Genomic DNA, 21,518 nt, shown 5'->3' on the forward strand with positions numbered 1-21,518 from the left:
TTGCTCTGGCTCAGCTCATACCCCTGGTGGCACCATGCCTTGACTCTCTACAATATGCCTACCAGTCCCATATTAGTGTAGATGATGTAATCTTTCTTCTGCAGTGGGCTCACTCTCACCTGGATGGTGTTAAGGGATCTGTGAGGATATTGTTTTTTCGATTTCTCCAGTGTCTTTAATATAGTCCTTCTCAAACAGTGGGGCAGTTTGAAGCCAGGGGGGTGCATGTGACCATTCTTTTTTTTTTTTCTTCTTCTTCTTTTTTTTTGCTGTACTACAATAAAGTCTAATTGCACATCCACTACAGGAGTTGGCAGTGATGCTCTCATTGTCAGAGTGTGCGCAGGGAATATTAGCACTATAGTGTTGGCTTTTCTGCACCAAGCATACGCACACACAACACAGAGCAGGAGATATGAAGTGTAGAGAACCAACTGTATGTAAAGAGTATGTAGCACCTGGCTTCAGTGGGACTACGGCGGAAAAAGAGGAAAGACTGCTGTGTTTACTGTGTCTAAAAATATTGGCAGTAGACAGAATGAAGCCAAATAAATGACGGCATTAAAGACATTACACCTCAATCACACTGATAAGCCACTTGAATTTTTTTCACCGAAAAAGTGAGCACTGTTAGCATCGTATAAGGTGGTGTATCACATAGCTGAGGAGCTGATACTGCTGCAGCATTAGACATGGTCTCTGTCATCCTGGGTGATCCAAGTGCCTCGAACTATAACACGTACATCATTTTTAAAGACGACACACAGGAGCAGAATGCCTCATGACCCAGGTGAGCACAGCACGGAATACGGATGGACACATGCTGTGCTTGTTCCGGGAGTCACTTTGGAGATGCAACTAAAACATTTGCTCTTGTATGGAGGCTCCTGATAGCGATTTGTCCACGTTTGGTAGTGGTTCTGTGGAGTGGTGGGGATGTGGTGTGAAATGTTTTCTTCTTCCTTGGGGGCGTGACAGAAAATAATTGAGAGGAACTATTTTAATATAATCCAAAGCCGATGAGTGAGAAACTGCTCAGGATGGGTGTCAGCTCCTCCATCTCCTGGATTACTTACTACTTTTCACTCTTTTCTGTTCACTCTGTACACTTCTGATTTCCAGTACAGCTTTGGGTCCTGCCATGTACACAAGTTCTTTGATGACTCTGCAGTGGGCAGGTGCCTGAGGACAAGACACTGATTGCAAATTTTGTGGGGTGGTCCCAGACAACCCATCTGCTCCTGAATGTTGACAAGACCAAGGAACTGGTGACTGAATTTAGGAGGACACCATTGGAGCCTGTTACCATCCAGGGCCATGAAGTGGAAATAGTGGACTGCTACAAGTACCTTGGCGTCCATGTGAGCGACAGACTGTGTAATGCTGTGTACAAGAAGGGCATGAGTAGACTCTACTTCCTGAGAAAGCCCAGGTCTTTCAACTTGTACTTCAAGTTACTGGAGATCTTCTACAAGTCTGTAGTGGCCAGTGCCCTGTACTTCTCTGTGGTCTGCTATGAAAGCAGCACCAGTAAAAGGGACATTGGACGGATTGACAAACTTATCTGTAAAGCTGCTCACATGATCAACTCTGAGCTGGAGACATTTGTCACAGTGAGAGACACGAGGACACTGGACAAACTGCTCTCCATCATGGACACTCCTGCTCCCCCACTGCACTAGACAATAGAGGGACAGATAATACTCCCTACAACTGTACAACAACTCACCCACTGCACCAGACTCTAGCGGGACAGTGGAGCTCATTATCCAACAGGCTCCTACTGTGCAACAACTTACCCTTATGGAACAGATAATACTCCCTACAACTCAGTGGCGGACCGTTAGGACCTGCAAGGCCTTCTCTGCTGGCCTAAAAAAATATCTGAATCACAGACTGATGTTAATTATATTATTATTACATAATTCCAAATGGTCTGTCCTCTTCCTTTTGGAGCTTTTCCGATGATTGTGCTGTTTCCAGACATATAGTTTTATATTAAAGAATTTGACCAATCACATTTCAGTCATCATTTGTTGCCAGGCAGAGTCGAAGTCAAAGAAGTGTGCTTGACGCCTTCACAATCCATTCTGCAGGAACTCAAACACAAAATAAATGTCTATGAAACTGTTGCTTCAACCACTCAGATTTTGAGTTGGTGTAACTAGGGCCTTCTAGCAGGCGTATGTTACCGGGTTCAGAGCCGTTGAGCGTGGAGCTGCCCCGTGTGGCCCGGTGTGGCATGGAGCAGTAAACATGGGCACACCTTCGGGCCCATCCTGACACGGTCCTGGTTTAGTTCTGGTTTAGTTCTGGTTTAGTTCAGGTTTAGTTATGGTTTAGTTCTGGTTTAGCGCCCCAGCGCTCCTCACTTCTTCTCCGTGCATGGAATCTCCACTGCTCTTTATACTGTGTTTCTGTGTAATAAGATGCTTTTCTAACCATAAAATAATTATTGAAGAGTGGATTGTTTCAGACGGAGCACTACTGAAGGCCTAGGTGTGAAAAGGACGGTCCGCCACTGCTAGAACTCTACAACAACTCACTCTTATGTAACAGATAACCCTATGTCCTGTCAATCATCATATCATTTTTGCACTGTTTTCCTTATGTCCTCTTTGTATAAAGTTGAGATTTTTTATTACTTTATTACACCTGTCTTTTTTGCTACTTAATAGAATTTATTATTAACATTTATATTTTTACTCTTTGTTATACATGCAATATGTGAGCTACTGTGTAATTTCCCTAAGTCTGCTAAATAAAATAAATAAATAATAAAGTCAGTAAAGTTTAAATCTATTAATTACTATCAATAATAATAATAATAATAATAATAATAATAATAATAAATCAATAAAACAGTGTATCCCCCATAATAAATAAAATAAATAAATAAAAATGGATAGCTAATATTAGATGGAGACTAAGTAAAATAGTATTGATAATTTAATTTAAAACTACTACTACTACTACTACTACTACTACTAATAGTAATAATAATAATTATTACTAATAATAATAAAAAATTTTGTTCCTATTGCCATTATGCATCTGACTACCAAATTTAGTTTGAATACAGAAAACTTCCTACTGGGAAGGACAGAATTTTGGCTTGTTTCCACGGCAACACAATGAAAATGGGGTGTGGGTGTCACCATGTCACAAATGTGGATACCAAATTTTCTATATATATGATAAATAAAATGTTATTTTTCTATACACATTTTCTTGGGGGCCCTATTGCATATCTTACATCAATCTGTTCATGGTCGGGGTGTGAACCCACGATAAAAATTTGAGTGAAATCGGCCAAAATCAGTCCAAGTTTGTACAATTTGATGATTTTACCATTGGAATAACATGGAGAGTTTATGTCATGGCAATGTCATAAAAATATGGCATGGGTGTCACTGACTTTTTGGATAAGGATGCCAAAACTGAATTTTGTGCAAAATTTCTGAAATTGTACACAAAAATTTAGTTTTAATCTATAGGGGGCACTAATGCACCAAACTAATATTTTTCACATTAAGGAGCTTTAGGGCAGAGAGTTTAATAACTGTTTCAAAATTCATTGAAATCAAAGTTTGTTGGAGCAAATGGGAGCCATTTGTAAATCTCCAAAATTGTGTGCATTTTTTGTCACTTCACTGTTCAGAGAGACTGTAAGACCAGTGTGAAAAATTGTAATAACGTTGGCATAATGATATTTTTTCCTTATCTTGTCATGATCGATGTCTGTGTCAAATTTCATGATTCTATGTGTTTTATTTTGCCCTCATTTGTATTCCCTAATGCATTTTTGAGTTGTTTGGGGGCGCTGACGAGTCATTTTATTTACTTCTGGAAAATGTAAATAGCCAAAAGTTAGAGAAGCGCGAGTTTTAACAGTTGGCAGAAGCCCCGCAAAAGCCATGCCCCTTGCTAACCCTAATAACCTTAAGCCCCAAACACAAGTCTAGCCCCTAGGCCAAACACTAACACTACTGTAGGCCTAACCCTAAACGCAACCCTAACCTAACCCTGGTCGTATCTCTAACCATAGCCCCAACCCCAACTATAACCCTAACCCTTACCCTAACCATAACTCCTAACCTAATCCTGCCATTAAAATATTTTTTTTTAAATATTCAGGACGAGATCAGGCATCAAATTTCAGCACGATCGTACTAAGCTTGTGCGTGTAATATTCCTCCCAAAAATATTATAAATAATATTTTTGGGAGGAGTCTTTGCGTCCCTGGTGGTCAACAGTGAAAAATTCCCCAAGTGTATAATATATTTTTTTAGCTCATAGTCATGCAGAGAATTTAATTCCAGATCCGATAATGAGAACAATGTTTCACTTTTTTTTGGCCAACAAACTATACATTTTCAGAAACCTCTGGCACATTGCTACGTCAGGGCGAGGGTCCCTGGTCACTATGGGCGAATCACATCGAGCCATTTCACTTCCTGCCCACTAGGAGCATCGCTTTGCGATACTAATAGGCCCTTCACCAGCTTCTGGTGCTCGGGCCTAAAAATAATATTTTTAGCAAAAAAAATAAAAAATGTGTACATGGGAACAGCATATTATACATTTTTGAAAGCTCTCGACCTTCCTCACGTCACCAGTCATTGGTGAATGACAGGCACTGATGCGCTTGTCATTCACCATCTCATCAGGGTCGCACCCTGATCTCCCATTGACTTCCATTTATTTTAGCAGTGATAAATATGGCCCAGGGTTTGGGCGTGGGTTACTGGGATACTGCTGTTCATGCTGGGGGCGACTGAGAGGACGAAGCTGCACCACCTCCTCTCACATTCTCCCTTGCTCTCATCATTGCCCATTTGCTCTTCGTAGTGACAGCAATAGGCCCTACGCCCTGTCAGGGCTCAGGCCTATTAATAATAATAATAATAATAATAATATAATAATAATAATAATAATAATAATAATAATAATAATAATAATTGTTTGATTGGTTTCTCTTCCTGGAGGTGGTGTGGGAATATTTGGGGTTGCAAAACAGGCTGAGTGTTGCTTGTTGAACCATACCAGAGTCAGAATTCTAAGAGAGGATGTGTGACAGCCAGAGGTCAAAGGGCAGTGTGTCATGTGGAAGCGGGGCAGGTGCATGGCCGCCAGCGTCGCCATCGGTAACAGCCCCAGTTCCTCTCCTTCGTCAGTAATTAGCCACTCACGCGCTAATGCTAACGAGAACCATTTGAGCACTCCTCACTGAACATGAATGTGAACAGAGAAAGCACAAATGCCTGAGGTTAGACCAGACCAGGATCAGACGAGGATCAGACCAGGACCAGACCAGGACCAGACCCGAATCAGACCAGGACCAGACCAGGACCAGACCCAAATCAGACCAGGTTCAGACCAGAATCAGACCAGGATTAGACCAGGATCAAATAGGTTTATTTATTTATTTTGACAGTAAAAATACAGTATATATGCTATACTGCCCTACAAAGGCAGAACGCCGTAACATCATGTTTGGTCAAAAATAAGTTCATGTCATTTTGTTTGTATTTGAGACCTCCTTTATCATGTGGTTAAATACCCTGAAAAATATTGAGCTCAAAATTGACCTTTGACCCTTTTTTGTTAATTCCTGTACTCTGTATCATGTGCCAAAATAAGGCAAAGGCAAAAGGCAGTAACAGCGTATGTTTTGTTTGTGATTTAGTTCATAAATATATATATTTTGTCTTCAGTTATACTTCAGTGATCTTTAATGTGAAAGTATCTGGTGTATTTATTCAAACTGTACACACTATACTGCAAAGTCACTTTGTCAAACTGTTTAACTGTGTAAGTGTTGCTGCACTAAACAGGAAATCCAAAGCTCTTCTAGATCATTTCAGACAAACATCATGATGACTGGAGCTTGGTGACGTGTTTTTCTTATAATGGATCTGGGCAAAATCAAGCAAATAATGATCATGTCAGTTTCTGCCTTTTGCCTTTGAACGACTCCTTATTTTTGACACAACACAAAGACAGAGAACAGGAACTGACAAATAATGGTCAAAGGTCAATTTTAAGCTCAATATTTTTCACATACAAATATTTCTTCATTATAGCAACTACTTGTCAGATTTTGGGACTCCTGCCTATTATACTTTTGTCTGGACAAAACAGAAACTTTGTTCATTTTTCTCAATTTCACACTCAAATGTGTGTGCAAGTTAAGGTCTTTTGCCTTTGTAGGGCAGAATGGTTCTTTCTCATATATTTCTGTAATCTGTATTCTCCTGTATAGTTAGAGCCTTGCGTGCTCAAAAAATGTCTGATTTCATCTACCTCCTATCCCCACCCACAGCTCTGTACTTGCTTCAAATAAATTAATAAATAAAACTCTGGGTCACACAGGGTTAAAAAAATGTCGTGGAGCTATTAAAAAAAAAAAAAAAAAAAAAGGGGGGGAAATTGTTCCTTTGAGGAGAGACATGCATTCAGCTCACATGCACTGAAAAAAAACAAATCTGATTGCATGATCATGTTTGGGAGAGGTAGTGGTGTGATGGAGAATCAGACTGTTATCCATCAAAAGAAATGTCATAAGAGATGGTGAGCCATGAATTCAATGGACCAGTTTTAAGCAGACTGATTTTGTTCATTGTTAAGAGAATTATTGATCTCATTCAAATTCCTTAAATAATGATAAACATCTTTAATTCCAGCCTGGATGCACAGGAATGCTGGAGATCATGTGGATGTTGTGAAGGACAGGTGACTCTCCTCTGTGTCTGCTCCGTGGTCCCCACACTGCGCTCTCAGCTCCACATGCTGGTCTCCATGGTAACGTGGCACTGGTCCAAACAAGCTGAAGGCACCAGGCTGTTTGTGAACCTCAGGAAAGCAGCTCTGATTCGCATACTGGTTCTATACGCACTGCTTTGTGTAGCCCTGCTCAAACCATGGACTACCCCGCTCACAATATAGTATTTTCATGTTCTAGAATTGAATATATTTTATCTGTAGTCCCTGGACAGATGATGAAATGTTCATCCTAAAATGTGTTGTCACAATACTAACATTTCAGACCCAATTTTGATACTAAAGAAGACTCAATACTTAATACCAATTCACAATGAGAATAATAAACAGTCTTTCTTTGGACAATAGAATGTGATTTTCAAATGAGTATTTTGTTTCAGTACAAGTTTTGGTATTGATGAGTATACTTCTGATAACTCTACCCTAAAAACACAACAATAATAGTTATACAAAACAGCATTATTGACCATTAAACATAATGTACATAAATGATGCTGCTGTTATAATCTCAGACTGTGGGCAAGGCCTATATAACTCAACTAAAGGCCTTTTGTAAATGAGAGAATCATGTTTTGTAAAGAAATTTCCAAAATAGAAAAGCACATACATTGAACCTTATCAGTGTTTGGCATTGGGTCCACATACGTATCATACATATATCCTAATCGTCTGGTTTAAAGTGCATATGACAGATTAGGTTGCTCTTTTCCTTAAAACACCAAGAACTGATCATTTACTCAAAACCTTTTTTTTTTTTTTTTTTTGTGGCATACATATTTATGGTTAATATGTGTGTAATTACTGAGCACAGAGACAGGTCAAAACAATATTACTCAGTTTAAAGTTACTTGTACTAAAACATTAAACCAATCAAACCAACCAATCAAATAAGACCATACAAGCAAAAAAAATCTGTGGAAAAAAAAATAAATAAATAAAAAATAAAGATAAAGGACCACACAACTCATTTGGTGTACAGCCAAAGAGTAAAAGACAAGACTTAAGTCACTCTCTTGTGAGCTTGCCAGATTTTCTTTGTCAGTAGAAATATATTATGAAATATATTATTTGCTCATAATAGGCCTACACTTTCACTATTTCAGATTACAGATTAGATTTCAGGTCTATGTCATTCTGGGTGATTCACTTTTTTATTTTATTGTATTTTATTTTTATGTATTTATTAATTTATTTTTATTTTGTGGATTGACCAAGTCTTGACAGAGACATAAGGACTAAACGTGTGAGCACAAAAGGCTGTTGATCACCAGCCTCCATGTTGGTTTTGTAACTCCTCTTGTACTTCACGAAGAACCTATATTTTCCACTCATGTGCTTCATAATGTCACATTTTTATAGAAGGATGTGTTGATTAAATGAGGTTTAAACTCTCCAAAATCAGGAGAAATGTAAAATGAATGTATTAATCTCATAATGGACAAAAGGCTGTTTCTATAATTAGATAAGTGTGTTTTTATAGTGTATATGCCAACCAGGATATTTGAAATTATATATTAGAAAAAATAATTATAATAATATATATGTATATATATATATAGATAGATAGATAGATAGATATAGATAGATAGACAGATATAGATATCCAGAATTATTCATACCCTTCTCAATAGTCAATAGAAAAGTCTTTATTGGCTTCATGTTTGACAGTGAGGATGGTGTTCTTGGGGTTGAAGGCTTCTCCATTTTTACGCCAAATCATCAATACATCATGGTGGCCAACAATTAAATTTTAGTTTTGTCTGACCATAAAACAAAAGACCAAAAGTCTTCTTCTTTGTCCAGATGAGCATTTGCAAAGTCTAAATGGGCTTTTGTGTGTCTTATCTGGAGAAGTGCTGTCCTCTTTGGCCTGCGTGGAACCCAGCAGTATGTCGTGTCTGTTGGATTGTCTGGCTTGAGATGTTCCACCAGCAGAGCCCAGATTCACCTGGATGGCCTATGTGGTGATCTGTGATTCTTTTTCACTTCTCTCACTATCCTCCTGGCCAGCACAGGTGTCACTTAATCCATTGTTTGGATAGTTTGGAAGGATTGTTTGTTTGTCCTGCTTTTCATGTTTTCATGCAATGTCTTGCCATAAATAAATGTGACTCTCACATGGAGGCAATGACTGTTATTAGCAGAGGCTTCATTTCAGAAAAAAATTCAAAATCAGTGCATCATAAATCATGTTTTACCATTTGGACTGATCTTTTACAAACTGCCTGAGATAATATAAACAGTTATGCTACAAGTGCAGACTGTAGGCCATGTGTGCCCATTCAAATGTCTATTCAAAGGTATTTAGGCATGTCTAAAATTGCACTGTATTGTACAAGACAGATCTAATTCACTCACAAGTGAGATCACATGTTCACACATGCACAATAAGGATGTAGGCCTAGGCTACTGAGGAAAATTATGGAACAGTGAAACAGTGAGATACGGGCCTATGCACAGAGTCACTCCAGTGGCTTTCACGGGTCTCTGTTTCCCCCTTGTGGTTAAGTTTGTGAGTGCTCTAACCCAATGAATCCTGTGCAGTGTAGAGTCCAGCAAATTTGTATTTACTAATATAAAAAAAAAAAATTGCATATTTCCCGACTCCTATATTGTCAAGTCAGACATACTAAAGGCACACAAAATCTGATTACACCAACAAAACATGTACTTAAAATGTATGTTGTCATAAAGGCTATTTATCATTGTGTCCAATTAAAGTATATCTAAAAAAAGTTCATTTTATACTTTTATGAACATTTGAGTTTCATATCTCAATAAAAAAAAATCTATTTTAATGTTAGAAAATACATTTCTGTAAAAAATCAACACAAATCAGGGTGTAGATTAAATGTCCTTTACTACTTAAACCACAGAAACTGAATTTCCAAAAAATAATAATACAAAAAAAGTACAAAAACACCCTCCAAATGCATAGATTTGATGGAATTAACTAAAATGTGACAAAATCCTGATGAGTTGACAAAAATGTGTGAGCACTGCTGAAAACTGACCAAATATGTTTTAATCAATAAACACTGTCCAGACTGGTGCGCCCGCGACCCGGCCCTGGATAAGCGGAAGAAAATGGATGGATGGACACTGTCCAGACTTCACAACAATGACATTTATTTCACATTCAACCAAACTCACTGTAGGACACTCTCCTCCTACATCAACCCTTTGACTCTGTCTGCATCCTCCCTTTATCATCCTCTGTCTCTCCTCTGTTCCTCCAGTGTTTCCATCGCCTTCGTCTTCTCCCTCTCCTCTGCCCCTCCTGGAATTATTATCCATCCATTTTCTTTCGCTTAACCGGGGCCAGGGACTCCCAGACTTCCTTCACCCCAGACACTTCCACCAGTTCCTCCGGGGGGACCCCAAGATGTTCCCAGGCCACCGCAGAGACATAGTCCCTCCAGTGTGTCCTGGGTCTTCCCCGGGGCCTCCTCCAGGTGGGACATGCCCGCAACACCTCCCGAGGGAGGTGCCCAGGAGGCATCCGGAACAAATGCCCGAGCCACCTCAACTGGCTCCTCCGAGCTCATCTCGTGTGACTGAGCTCCTCACCCTATCTCAAAGGGAGCACCCAGCCATTATTATTCTGACATCAGTGATTTTACATATTTGACTTTACTTTTGTGTATGCTTTATCCATGTAGGCTTTCCCTGCAGCATCTTAGACAGGTGGGACCAAGTCATTGTTTTGCAAGTCTCAAGTAAGTCTCAAATCTTTGACCAAAGACATTCAAGTCCAAGTCCAGTCTCAAGTCACTGGCCCATAAGTCATTTCAAGTCTTTAAACCAAACTACCAAATATAGCTTAGATTTTTGCAATTTATATGAATTTTAAACTAAATTGTACTTAAAAAGTCATGGTATATTTATATATAAGAGTTGCAGAAATGCTAGTTTTCCTTTTTAAATGTCTTAACAAGACAAGATATAGACTCTGTCTATATTACTGTAGTCCAATGAGATTCATTTGGTCTTCCGATATTTTATGTTATTAGGTTCTTTGTTCAGACCTAGAGTATAGAGATAGTGAGCAGTCGAAACTGTCAGGTATGAAACAAAACTGTAGGTCTGAAAAAAGAACCTAATAACATATGTACAGTACTGTGTTGTACTGCATATTATTGTATTGTACTGTATTGTACTGTATTGTAATGTATATTAATGTAGTACGTTTGAGTATCACAGTACATCCAAAGTACCAAAGTGGGAGGGACACATTGCAGTTTATTCCTGTAAAATTCAGCTCCACATTTATCAACTGTACAGAGAAAAGTATTTTTATAAAAACAAGTCACAAGCCACTGACCTTCAAGTCCAAGTCAAGTTTCAAGTCTTTGTCTATTTTATCAAGTGAAGTCTCAAGTCCTAAAATAGTGACTCAAGTCTGACTTGAGTCAAAGTCACAACTTGCAAGTCCCCACCTCTTGCATCTTACACCCTGCAGTTCTGTGCTGTCTCAGGAGCCTCTTTGCCTCTTGTCTAGTGTGGTAGATCTGGGCCTCTATTGCTCAAGTGCTCAGAGCCTGCTCCTGGGCAGCAGGATGAACTGCTGTGTGTCCTTCAGACCAGCCCTCTCAAGACATTGGTAGGATTTCTTGATATCAGCAACAGTTATTTTCCGGTGTAGGGGCTTGCCGTGATAGTCCCTTTAACACCTCTTCCTCTGAACCCCGCTGTCTGAGACATTCTCTGAGCATCTTCATCTGTCGGGGCCTTGTCCTTGATGTACTCATGGAGCTTGGGTGTTTCATCCTGGACAATGGTTCCCACACTCACTAGTCCTCGGGCTCCTTCCACCCGGCTCTCGTACAGTCTCAGGGTGCTGGATTTGGGATGGAACTATGCATGGTCAGGAGCTTTCGTGTCTTAACATCTATGGTCTGTATCTCCTCCTTTGGCCATATATACTTTGTGTGTGTATATAATATAATATGTATAATAATATAATATGTTTTAAAATCTACACCTCACGTAAAATTGTACTATTACCAGTACAGTTTATAGTGAGGTGGTCACTCCTGAGGACCTTGACCCTCATGTTCTGTGTGGTCTGCAACCTAATAGGTTAAGATAGAGCAACCAGTAGAGAATATACAGATATGACTTGAGACATCAGTCCTGTAAGACCACAATATTTCAATAACAAACCCATTTATTCTGCACATGTGTCAAGTCTGGATCACATGCAAACCAGATCACTGAACACCTGAATGGGCCACTAAACTAGAGTGGGCTGATCCATTAAATTAGATACAATTCATTTAGAAAGAACTTAAACCACAGATACAGATGGGGCAAGTTTTACACACATGCAATTCTCTTGTCCAGGCCGAGAGAGAGAGAGAGAGAGAGAGAGAGAGAGAGAGAGAGAGAGAGAGAGAGAGAGAGAGAGAGAGAGAGAGAGAGAGAGCAGAGAGAGAGAGAGAGAGAGAGAGAGAGAGAGAGAGGGAGAGAGAGAGAGAGGTTGTCTCTCTCTTCTTTGTTGAGTATATATGGGAGAAGATGAGAACGCTTTGGAAGCCATGCACTAGCGCAATTTACCCGTTTCAATTTACCTGCGTATTTTCATGACAAATCTCTGAACCCGCCTTTTCTAGGACAGTGGCCAATCAAATCTCACAGAACCCGCTCTTCCAATGGCAGGACCAATCAAATCTCACAGAACCCGCCCTTCCAATGACAGGACCAATCAGCATTCTCAGAGCCGGCTGCAGTAGATTCGGGGCGGGACTTCCTCAGCACGCATGCGCCTGTGCACACACAGTAACAGAGTGGCTAGGCTAAGCTGAGCTAAAAACACGGTGGTATTTGTAGCTCGGGTTTCTTCGCAGGTCCCACGCACCGTACAGCCTCCTTACTCTGGTGGTCAGCAGCCAACACTTTACCATGGTCGGTGTCAAAGTAATTGGCAGCGACCCAGACTTCCAGCCGGAGCTAGCGGCGGCCGGCTCCAGGCTCGCCGTGGTGAAGTTCACAATGGCCGGGTAAGTGCTGAGCTGTTCCCGAGGCCTGTCAGTACGACACGGGGCATTACACAGACTCTGTGGCCCCATGGGAGCAGTCATTTTACTGTAGTCACGTACCAAAACATGAATAACAATATCATGTGTAGTGGATTTTTTTTTAATTTAATCTGCCTGTCTGTTTTGATTTTGAAGCTCAGGTGCTAACGCTAATGCTTGTTTGCATAGGATGACATAGCAATACTTGAGTGGAGGACATCAAACTATGTTACACCAAACACAAGAAAGTTTTTTATTTTTTATTTAGTTATTTTTAATTTTTGAAAGCATCACTACTAAAACAAGCAGGTATGAATCTTCTGCTCCAGTGAAGTGTGTTTTACATAAGAGTATAAGAGTTCACTAAAAGACATAATGGTGGTTGAAGAGCTGCTTTAGACCCAGTCATTTACATCTGACATGTGGGTATATTGGGTAATTATTTAGCATCCACTCTTTACTTAATTCTGATATTTATCATGTCAAATCATGTCTTGTTAGTTTTGGTTTCTGTCCTTTCCTTTATATGATTTCTCTGCTTCTTGTTGTCAGGTGCCACCCCTGTGTCAGAATTGCACCTGCCTTCACCATGCTGAGCAACAAATATCCACAAGTAGTTTTCCTGGAGGTGGATGTCCACGTCTGTCAAGTGAGTACAGATGACAACACTGATGCCTGATGGATATAGCTTTAAGTTTGACTTCTCTAAGCCTAAACTCAGCTCAGAGACAAAGGTGGTGAAGCCAGTGTGTCTGTGTGTACACATTTATGAACCAAAACAAGATTAGATGTGGATTGGCGGCCTGTTTTGGCTTGACCTACCCAATCGTTGGCATAATACTGAAATTTTAATTGGAATTGGAGTAGTAGTTGTAACTTGTTGTAACGTTGTTCTTTCATCAAAAGCATGCCTGAAGAGGTTTTAGATATCACCCATGCATGTGTGGGTATTTTAGCTATCTCTTCCAGGCCCTATTGAAGCCCTCCTTACCGTTAGCTGTAAGATTCTGTACAATGCTCATCCCACAAGCCTACGTCACCCATGCTCCCGCATGACAATTCACCATAAATATGCACAAACATAATGCAAAAGTGTACACAGCAACTGGACAAACCCAATAGTTATATATATAGTGGAATTCTCATCTCTACCAGTACAAAATTTTATTTAATACCAGCCGTGCTGACAACTACTAAACAAGAGAAGCAAATTAAATAACATTGCAGAGAGTAGACATAGTCTTTTTGAAAGTAGGCCTTAGTGCCACTGGCATGTCCTTTGCTTGTCCAGCTTCTTTGTACTGAACTGACCTTGGTGTGTGTATATATGTGTGTATATATGTGTGTATGTGTAGGGCACAGCAGCAGCCAACAACATCTCAGCCACACCCACTTTCCTGTTCTTCCGAAACCGCGTGAGGGTGGACCAGTACCAGGGTGCCGACGCCAACGGGCTGGAGGAGAAGATCAGACAGCACACCGAGAATGACCCAGGCAGCAATGAGGATTCTGACATTCCCAAAGGATACGTCAGTGCATTTGGGATTTGTTTAGTGCTAGGAGAGTTTAGCCACATCTAGGCCTGTCGCAGTAACTCATGTAACCATATTATGATTTTAAGACTTCATGCCAGTGACGTAATAAACCTAAAGCATAACCATATTTTAAATTAAAAAAAAAAAAGTAAGTGCCTTAACTTAGAGTCGGGGGACACATACAAGTTCTTCTCATGGTGTTTAGGTAGTGACCATTCAGAGGTGAGAGGGGCATTTTAGGCTCATTCTGTTTTCTGTTTGGATAATTGTCTTGAGAACCAAAACACCAAATTATAACCTAAATATGTTGGCCATCATGTCCAATGTTTTTGTTATTAACAGTTGTAATGGTGGCCTATTCTTTATTTGAGCATGTTTTCCTTGTATCTGAGGGCACAGAAGTTTTTTTTTTCTTTTGAAATTTAAATCAAAATCTTGAATCCTAGCTCCATCCACTATTCACATCTATGTAATTGAAAATGTGCTGGGTGGTTTTACACATAGGCTCTACATACATGTTAGTTATCTACACAGCAATCATATTTCTAGCTCATAATTCAGTATTTTAAACAGGGGTAAAGGTCTGAGTATCTCTTTCTTGAATGAGAGATGACAGAAATACTATAGACCTAAAAGCCCTTCTAAACAGAAGTACAGGCGTGCTAAAGGTCTCTGTTGTTTGTGGTTCAGATGGACTTGATGCCCTTCGTGAATAAAGCCGGTTGTGAGTGTCTGAACGAGAGCGACGACAGCGGCTTCGACAACTGCCTGACCAAAGACGCCTCCTTCCTTGAGTCTGACTGTGATGAGCAGGTAAGCGCTCTGACCACTAGAGGGCCATATGACTATACCACACCTGCGCAATGGGGCTCTATTATGACCACCTGTTCTGGAAGTACATGTTCTATTCATTTTTTTCCCCATAAACATTTTACAAAAAATTCAGATATTAAGTGTTAAAAGGCACGACAGAGGCTAACCACCTACATGGTAATTATTATCCTATAAAGCAGTCATTTTAAGTCTATGAAGTACATTCAAATTGGAAGGTTTGCTGAAATTCTAACATCCGAGAAATTTACATTGGAAAATGCGTGGGAGATTACTAGGCCTGAGCAGATTCAAAGACCTTTATTATTAACTAGATATTCACCAGTAGGGAAAGAACAAGATCTTGTGGCACAAGATCTTATGAGACAATTTTCCATGAGAAAAATGAGCTTGTGAGATTTTTTTTACAACTGATTTCTAGCTTTTTCTAGCTCAAACAAGAGACACTTTCCTTGTACATAACATAAGTGTAATCACAAGCTGTAACAGAAATGTAAATAATGTAGGGGTGTCAAATTATCGCATTAATTGCGATTAATTAATTACAGTCATATTTAGCGCATTATGTTTTTTAATCGCGTTAATCTCATTTTTAATCTCTAATTTTAGTGTTTCTGTAAGTGAGTTGCTTTATTATAAAATCAGTTTTTATGTGTTGTTGGGACAACACACACACAAAAAAAACACATTTATACATTTTTTTATTTCGGTAATTCCACTCATTGCCGGAAACCCACACAAAACGCGCGCAGTAAGTGCGATGTAAACATCATGTTAACGTTGGCGGCGTCAGTCGCACAATGGACGAGGTCGAAGAGCCAGTAGAACAGAACCAGCAGTGCACAGGTAAAAACACATTTGTGTCTTGGAAATTATTCTCCCGATGTGAAATATAAAAGAAAATAACTAATATAATATCGCCTACAACTTAAATGTCACTGGTGAAAACAACCTGCATACACTCATGCACTATGTCTGCACTACTGTCCTATAGTGACCTGCCACATGAGGGGACACGCACACAAACACACACACACACAAACACACACACACACAAACACACAAACACAAACACACACAAACGCACACAAACAAACACACCTTCATCATCGTCATTAACCTGAGAACGTGCGGACCACATTTCCTTCCGTAGACACCGACGTGCTCCCGTGAGCCGCGTGTGGATCGTGTTTTTTCGCGTACACTGCGTAAACCGTGCTTCCTCCTGTGCGCCTCTAAACCAGAACTAACACCAAGACTAAAACCAGGACTAATCCAGTCCAGGACTAAATGAGGACTAAACCAGGTCTAAACCAGAACTAAACCAGAACTAAAACCAGTGATCTCATATATAAAGCATTTCTCTATCAATAATATTTTTAATCTGGTTAAGGAAAGACTGGACTTTTTATTGTCTTTAAGTAGACAAAAGTTATTATGTTCAGATTTCCTCGTCTTTGCTACTTTACAGCAAACAGTTTCTTATTCATGGAGACTTGGGCTCAACAGCCGATTTGGAGAGATTTGTTAAACAATAAATGACTTTATAAAGTCACTTTTTTAAATCTATATCAGTCTTTTGATCTGCCACAATAATGTAATAATGAATTTAAATGAAAATACCTCAAATTGAAGGCTTTTCTCAGCAATTTTTAGGTGAGATTAAAATGAGATTAATTAGATTAATTAATTACAGATCATAATTAATTAATCTCTCAATTTTTTTAATCGCATGACAGCACTAAAATAATGTAGTAATTACATATTATCTTAGTCTACAACTATCTTAGCCTAGCTTTTCAGCTCAACCTTGTACACTTTCTGTTATACTTAAAACCTTGTTAACATTGAGTGACTGTGAGAGGAATTTATAAATTGTGTCCAATATTTTTCAATTAGCTGATGAAGTAACATCACACTGACTCTCAACGCTATAACTGTTTTGAAGAAATTAAGCAAACTAACCAAAAAAATACAAATTACAAGGTCATAATTCAGCTCCTTTTTTTTCTGTGCGATACATGAACTTCAGCTAAGCAGAGTAGTGCTTTGTTATATTTACTCTGTTATATTTACTTGAGTAACTTTTTAAGTAAATTGTACTTCTCTATCAGCATACGTTTACTCCTACTTGAGTAATATTTCTACTGAAGAACTCTTACTCTGTTTAATCTTCCCACTGTGACCAAGTCTACAAGTGACAAAAGTTTTATGTTGACAATATTAAATTATTTGAACATTTGTGTTTCTTCACCGCTCTTCAGAGAGGATTTAGTTTGTCTCATTTTTGTACAATATTTAAGGTTTTAGCTTTCCAATTACATTAATTTAATATTGGTCAATAAATCAAATGTTTCACCCCAACAGTTACACTTGAAGTTACTCTTACTTGAGTAGTACTTTTCCCAAATACTTTTTTTTTTTCTTGAGTAATTTCTTGGACCAATTTGGACCAATACTTATACCTGAGTAATATTGTACGTTATTCTTAGTTAAGTACAATTTTAGGCCATCCTTCCCACCTGTGAAACTAAAGCAAAAAACGATTTATTATCATTAGCAGAATGATAGAAAGTACAATGGCCTGTTGAATGTCCCTGTGCTGTGGTCCCCCTGTTAACATGAGGTGCTTGTGTTTGTGCAGCTGCTGATCACCATCGCCTTCAGTCAGCCCGTCAAACTCTTCTCCATGAAGTTGCAGTGCTCGGACTTCGGTAAGGCCTCTGCTTACAGTTTTGTGTTAGCCTCCAGTGCTGTTCAAGTGCATAGGACAGACTTTAATTTTTTTCTAATTATGTCATTATGTTGTTATTTGCTAAGGATTTAATCAAGTGGACAGATTGTGAAGAAAAGTTTAAAGATAGTAGGGCTGAGTTCTAAAAAAAATCCCTCCATCCATGGCATTAATACACAAAATTCCTTCTAAAATCCAGAGACAATTTACGTGAAAGGAATACATTTTTCGTAAAAAAAAAAGACCAATTGTGCTTGTGTCTGCTATATTGTTATAATCCCATGGACACGTGGGTCATAATGTTATAATTTGCATTTTAAATTGCAATATTCATCTAAAATAAAGTGAGCTGACTTATAAAACATGTTAATATCTATTTCAAAACAATAAGTTAGCATGGTGATCTAAATATGTTATGTGTCAGCAATTAAAAGTGTTATACCTCCTCTTTAATAAAATGTTATTTTTATGTTGTAAATCAGAAGAGCTTACTTCCATTATGGTTGCTTAATACCAGTTATTGTCCAAAGCAAGTAAAATGATTTTTTTTTTTTTTACTTCATTTGGACATTTTACTTCCTAGATTTCCATCTAGATAATATAATGTACATGTGTTTGCTGTGATGTGAGAGACACTTGCTGCATGTTGGTGGTATGAGCGTGTTCTGTGCCTATCCACAGCACAGGCCCCTAAACAGGTGAAGCTTTTCATTAACCTGCCTCGCTCCATGGACTTTGATGACGCTGAGCACAGTGAAGCCACTCAGAGCCTGGAGCTGTGTGAGGAAGACTACAAGGACGAAGGCCTCATACCGCTGCGTTACGTCAAGTTCCAGAATGTGCAGAGTGTCACGGTGAGGGGCCAGTGTTGTCACTATACTAATATTTCAAAGTCCATTTCAATAGCTCAGTTGGCAGAGTGATCCGAACGTTGGTTGAGCAGTCCGATCCTTTTCCAAGTCTTATTTGGTGGCACTCAAAACTAAAACGCAGTGTTAAAAAGAAAGTTTGGACACTCCTGATTTAGACAGTAGAATGTGATTTTCATTTAAATGGTAGTACTTTTTCTCTCTTCCCATGTGGTCTTATATCTGTATGTGTGTAATCCCTCAGTGTTGCAGGTAGGTTTCATAGTGGTCCAGGGGTTTATACTTGTCCATGTGCTCTTATACTTGTTCTGATACAGCTCAAGATCATTATAAAGCAATATTCAGAAATACACTTGTGGTCAGCAGAAGGGACTTGAAGCGACTGTTAATGCTGCCATGTGTCTCTTCTGAATCTCTGTCCATATTTTTCTCTGCAGATGTTTGTAAAGTCAAATCAAGGAGATGAAGAGACGACCAAAATCAACTATCTCACATTTATCGGAACACCAGTCCAGGCCACCAACATGAACGACTTCAAACGGGTACTGAGCACGCACACGGGCCATAATATTAGCAACAGTATTCTGAGCACATATGCAGCAGTAACACCCAACACTTGACCAGATTTGAAGTTTTAAATGTGTTTTTTTGGACTAAAAACAACCGTATTAGCCTCTGTCTTGCCTCTTAAACTCTTAAAGAAGACCTATAACTCCCATAGATCATTATGTTATATCATGATCATTATGTTATATTTTTTTTTATTTGTTGTATTATACCGTTTATATTTTTTATTTTAAATCATAATATTGATCTTAAATGACTTAATAAAAGAAACAAGTCCTCTGACTTCTGCATTAGAAAATTGCAGTACCCATTGGGAGCTGATACAGATTTTTTTCATTTGTACCAAAATGACAATGCAGCACTGACAAATCCTACATGTAGCACCGATAAAGAAAATAAAACACTAGACGTGTGCTGGTGGTGGTGAAAACAGGAGTTGATTGGCAAAATGGTATCCTGTAAATAAGCGATTTAAGGATTGCTCAAACATACTAAATAACTCCAAATACAACTTTGGGTGAGTAAATGAGGGGTAACATGGTTGTTTTTCCCACAATAGGTGTACTTTAATATCTGAAATTCTATGGAAAATGGTCTTTTGAAACTGCAGCAGGTTTCGAAGTGGCAGGATTTTTGAGCTCTTTTGGTCAGTCTTCATTGTGGTTTGAGTGACAGGTGGTAACCAATCGTTTGGAAGTGTGAAGTATCACAAACTGCAGATTACTTTAGTTTCCACTGAAGGATATTAAAGGTGCACTGTGTAACTTGATGGAAGTCTGACACAATACCCTCCATGGAGCTATTATTGCTGCATTATTACACACTAGGGCATTCATTTATCTTAAATGACCCATGTTGTTATTGATAAAAATACATTACAAACATGCATTCTTATTGTGGGACGTGCTCATATCTCCACAAAGTTAAATGCCATACTGTGAAACATTCCTGGCAAAGTAACGACTCCATGGAGCCAAGCATGTGATGGACCATCTACATGAAAAGTTCCATAGTGCACTTTTAACTGTGCCCATATTGTCAAGCTCTAACATGAATGCACCTTCAAATGAACAGTATGTGTAGTTAAAGCCATGTCATTTGAATGCTTGTGTGCAGGTTGTGGGGAAGAAGGGAGAGAGCCATTGATGGTCAGCAGTAGGCCGTGGTCCGGACGTGCCATGTGGACGACAGACGAACTGTTTGTATGGGCTTCTGTGCATTTCTCTGTAAATAAAGTCAGTCTTTTCCAAAGGCATGTGTGGAGATTTTCTCTACTAGAAATCTTAATTTATCAAACTTGTGCTGTGATTACTGTGACATTTATAAGAAGGATAATGATTTAGCCATTGTTGACACCAGGACAAAACTGTCCTTTTCTCAACCTGAAAACACTCTGTTCAACCTTGTGATGTCATGTAGTAATTAGGGATGGGCATGATTAATCGATAATTGATCATTAAGAATTTCATCGATTACGTTCATTTTAATCGACAAACCGAATGTAGGTTGCTGTAGTGTGACCAAACAGGTCTGTACATGTGTCTCTGAACTCAGAAGGAGCGAGACACAAACAGTCGGTCAACGTGTCAGCAACGTGCCGAAGCACAAATGTGTATTTAACGATGACTTGTACAAGAAATTCCACACTTTCCGTTGCATTCGGGACAAGTGTGAGTCCATGTGCACAGTGTATAAAGCAGCACATATGTTTCGGTGTCCAGAGGGAAAAAGTTTTACCAGGTGAGAGTCACTCAATGTGGATGACGAGTCCCCACCTCCCTCCCTCCGTACGGTGTCCTGGTTTTGACAAACACAAATCTGGTCACACTAACCTGTATTCACCTGAGTCATGTCTTTTAATCCAACAGAAGTTGACCACATCAGCGACACAAGAGCTGTAGTTTTATCTTCGCTGAGTTTATGCAAATTAGTGATGCAGTTTTAAGTTTTGTTTCTGTGAGAGTTGAACAAAACTGAATTAAACACATTATAATGTCAAACAGCTGATGTGGCTCTAGAGTCGTTACGGTTTATATGTCGTAAAGTTGAATTTATTTATGCAGATTAGTAGTGCAGATAGTAATAATAATGATGATCATTTTAATATAAAAACGTTAATGATTAATCGATAATCGATCGTTAATTCTTCCGTCGAAGAAGAAAATTTCATCGAATGCC

General features: G+C 39.0%; 1 protein-coding gene across 1 annotated transcript; it reads left to right on the forward strand.

The window, feature by feature from the left end:
- The first annotated feature begins 12,554 nt into the window (after positions 1-12,554).
- On the forward strand, positions 12,555-20,591 carry txnl1 (thioredoxin-like 1). The gene is made up of 8 exons (XM_020938358.2): positions 12,555-12,786; positions 13,357-13,453; positions 14,160-14,333; positions 15,030-15,152; positions 17,815-17,884; positions 18,586-18,758; positions 19,211-19,315; positions 20,457-20,591. Exons 1-8 carry the CDS (start codon positions 12,689-12,691, stop codon positions 20,484-20,486), a joined length of 870 nt encoding a protein of 289 aa, XP_020794017.2. The 5' UTR covers positions 12,555-12,688; the 3' UTR covers positions 20,487-20,591.
- Positions 20,592-21,518: the final 927 nt, after the last annotated feature.

The sequence above is a fragment of the Boleophthalmus pectinirostris genome, unplaced genomic scaffold, assembly GCF_026225935.1.
Source record: "Boleophthalmus pectinirostris isolate CB_2022bp ecotype Guang Dong unplaced genomic scaffold, ASM2622593v1 HiC_scaffold_18, whole genome shotgun sequence".
NCBI classification, from domain to species: Eukaryota; Metazoa; Chordata; class Actinopteri; order Gobiiformes; family Gobiidae; genus Boleophthalmus; species Boleophthalmus pectinirostris.